Source organism: Macadamia integrifolia, unplaced genomic scaffold (assembly GCF_013358625.1).
Source record: "Macadamia integrifolia cultivar HAES 741 unplaced genomic scaffold, SCU_Mint_v3 scaffold3051, whole genome shotgun sequence".
Taxonomy (NCBI): Eukaryota; Viridiplantae; Streptophyta; class Magnoliopsida; order Proteales; family Proteaceae; genus Macadamia; species Macadamia integrifolia.
The window spans coordinates 20,658-24,363 of record NW_024869162.1 but is presented as its reverse complement, the minus strand read 5'-3'; the positions used below and the strand labels follow the sequence as shown (position 1 = coordinate 24,363).

Sequence of the window (3,706 nt, the reverse complement as noted above, 5' to 3'; positions counted from 1 at the left end):
TTTGATTATCTTTCATTTCTCTTGTTTGTGTTATGTGTTACTGCTAGTTTATGATATTTGAAGAATAAATAATGACCTATTTGGCCTTCTTAAAAGCAATGATTTATAGCAAGAGTTTTAGAAGGGAATGATGACATAAGATCAAATCAGATCGAAGACACTATCGCCCAGTGTGACCTGACCACTTCTAGCCTCCTTTGCAATTTTTGGTTTCCATTCTATGGGTGACTGGTCGATGTAGAAGAATTAATTGTACATCCAAAAGGATGACTTATAATTGGTCATTATTGTTGTGGCATGGAAGATGGATCAAACCATGTTGTGACGTACAATTTGGGCATGAAAGAGATGGATCAACCATGCTGTGCTGCTAGACAGTTCCAAGGAAAAGTAGTAGCCTTCGTCATAGGAAAATGACATTAAATGGGGAATGGCAATAGTCAACAATGTAGAGCTTCTTTTGATTGTAATCTTCTTCAATTGCTTCCTCAATTATTACTAATTCAATAAAATGAATTGGTAGAAGAAAAAGAAGAGTTGACTTATTCAATTCACTTCAGAACGTGCAGCCATTGTTCGGAAAAAATGAGTATTCGCCCAGCAAGATCAGGTTCTTTGTTTGGGTCTGGAACTCCTGACATGCCAAGATCCTAGTTTTGGATAATCTCAAGTTCAGTGGCCAATCCCTCCCTAACCACAGTGGTCGCAGAATAGATAAAGATTTTCCAATGGCTTCTTTAACGAGAAGAAATTTTTCTAACAGATAAACAGGGTAAGTCTTGACTTTTGAGACACTCGTTCCATTTTTGTGCACTAAGGCTACTATCTAGTGCCTGCATTGTGTCCTTACTCCAGTCTTGGGGCATCTATTAGGACAGTCAATTCAAATATCCACCAGATGTTGACAAAGGCATTAGAAACTAAAGCTCATACTTCAATCGGAGGAAAATCGATTACAAGTTCCAAAACGGGGTTTCCCCCACATTGTTGAATCATAATCATAACGATTCTTTACCATATCCGGAACAGCATTTTTGCTTGAAGAAAGTTCAAATAGTCTCCATAACCTACATGTTGTTCTCTACAAGGCTCATCCCAGATATATAGTAATGTCTACATCTGCGCAACTAATCCTGTCACTCATTCATTACTGGCTTGTTCTCACTGGCTTTTGGTTTCTGCTCCTTGGGCTTTTGCTCTTCAGTTTTCCTGAGAGAAACAAACAAAATCAAATGCAGGAGTCAGAAATCTGATTTTGTAATTAGAGGTTAGTGGAAGAAAGGGAGAGAACCATTTAACAGCCATGGAATATCTAATACTTAAAAGAACAGAATATGGGAAAAGATCAACCTGCGAAAAGGTAGGAGTAAGAAAGCTATGCTGCAAATTCCCACACCTCCCCAAAAAGAGACATGAATAAAAAAAAAAAAGAAAAAGGCAAGATCTACAGAAGATCTAAACTGACTTGCATTCCCTCCTTACAAATTCAATGAAAGGTGTTCATAGTGTGAAGGAAATAGTGGTTTACCATGTTATTACTTGAATAAACCTATTACAGCCTTCATTGGCAAGCCACAGATATTTAGGGACATGAACATTCAATAGGGTAGAAATGATATGGCCCGGTTACTCATCGGCAATTTGTCAACACCAATGTTACATTCTTTGAAAGTGACATTCACTAGGGTAGAAAAAATATGACCCGGTTACACGTTGGCAATTTGTCAACGCCAATGTTACATTCTTTGAAACAACCTCACATTTTGTTCCTCCTGTGCCTAATTTTACTGTTGAGATTGGAAGTAATTGTGCACCACCTATGCTGTTTCTTGTGACTTTTTGATGGTGTTTCGATTGTATCCTCTCCACCATTGCAAGCGTATCAGCAGTGTAATAAAACAGTGCCATCTACTGCTTCATCACCCACCACTCAATCTGCTCCTCCAACTGAAGCTCCACCTTACTTTTACCAGTGGCTCTTTGTAGAAGTACTTGTTCTTGCACACATAAATCTTGACTGCTTACCCTATTGAAAATTATGTTTCTATATCTCACTTCCCATCTCCTTTCCATAATCTTGCCCTTTCCATATCTACTACCTCTATTCCTCAAAATTATAAAGGGGCTTGGTCTCATCCTGGGTGGAAAGTGCCTATGGAAACACACTCTCGACAAACATGGAACTTACCTTCTGGTAAGGATCTTGTATGGTATCACTGGGTATACACAATTAAGTATAATCTAGATGGTTTAGTTGAACAGCTTAAGGCCCGTTTGGTTTTGAAAGGTTATTACTCATATGTATCGTGTGGATTATTTCAAGACCTTTTCCTCAGTCGCTCATCTTAATTTGGTCTGTGTAGTTGTATCATTAGTTGTAAATCTTGACTGACCTCTCTATCAGTTGGATGTCAAAAATGCCTTTGTATATGATGCTATCCATGGGGAGGTGTATATGGAGCAACTTCCAGGGTTTGTTGCTCAGGGGGAGAATCCACACAAAATATTTAAGCTACATAAGAAAATTTATGGCTTGAATCAATCACCTAGAGCCTGGTTTGACAAATTCAGCTCGATTGTTACTAAGTGGTGTTTTTCACAATGTATTCTAGTCACTCAATCTTTCTTCTTCACCGAGGTTCTAAGGTGGTTGTGCTAGTTGTTTATGTCCATGACATTATTGTATCTGGTGGTGATGCATCTGGTATTGCAAATGCAAAATATTTTCTACATAAATACTTCCATCCGAAAGGCTTGGGTCCTCTTAGCTATTTCCTTGGTATTGAAGTATTACAAAGCAAGAAAGAGATTAGCCTATCACCATAGTTTTTAAGTCGCCTTACCAGCGCCTAGGCGCTGATGCGGTCCTTTGGTAGTAAGGTAGTCCGCCGACTTACAAGAAGTGTGAAAGGCGACCGCCTTATACACTAAGGCGCGAAAGACGACGGACGCCTTATGTATGAGGCGGCCGCCTTATGTACTCACTATTTTAAAAGTAAAATTTAAAATTGTTTTGCTGAAGATTCCAAATTACATTTTCTCATTGGCAGGTGTATAAGTTTTGATGCACATGTGATGCATTGGATCGAATTTTTTTTTTTTAAACACATTATCACATCTGCAGGACTGACGACTGAATGCTTCTTGTCGTATATTTTTTTTATCCACGTATATCTTCAATCTATCATAATTACTGGAAACATTTAAAAATAGGTTACCGTGAATTAGAACTTTATAACACCATACGTCGAAATATGCTATCCCACAATGCAAGAGTTGACGCACCTTACCTTATCCGAACCAGATCATCGGTTACTATTTTTTTTTTTTTTAAACAAATTTTAAAAATTGCTTGATGAAGATTCCAAATTACATATTCTAACTGGGAGGTGTATAAGGTCTGATACACATATGATGCATTGGATCAATTTTTTTTTTTAAACAAATTTTAAAATTGCTTGATGAAGATTCCAAATTACATATTCTAATTGGGAGATGTATAAGGTCTGATGCACATGTGATGCATTGGATCACTTTTTTTTTAAACAAATTTTAAAATTGCTTGTGAAGATTCCAAAGTACATATTCTAATTGGGAGGTGTATAAGGTCTGATGCACATGTGATGCATTGGATCAATTTTTTTTTTTTAAATAAATTTTAAAATTGCTTGATGAAGATTCCAAATTACATATTCTCATTGGGAGG

The 3,706-nt window shown here is 37.2% G+C and overlaps 1 protein-coding gene across 1 annotated transcript in view; it reads right to left on the bottom strand.

Moving 5' to 3' along the window:
• Nucleotides 1-913: 913 nt before the first annotated feature.
• The window catches only part of LOC122067669 (wound-induced basic protein), a 16,278-nt gene continuing 13,485 nt past the window's right edge, over nucleotides 914-3,706 (bottom strand). Inside the window, exon 2 of the mRNA XM_042631514.1 lies at nucleotides 914-1,209. Coding sequence (XP_042487448.1) covers nucleotides 1,137-1,209 — 73 coding nt within the window. The 3' untranslated portion in view covers nucleotides 914-1,136. The remainder of the gene's footprint in view (nucleotides 1,210-3,706) is intronic.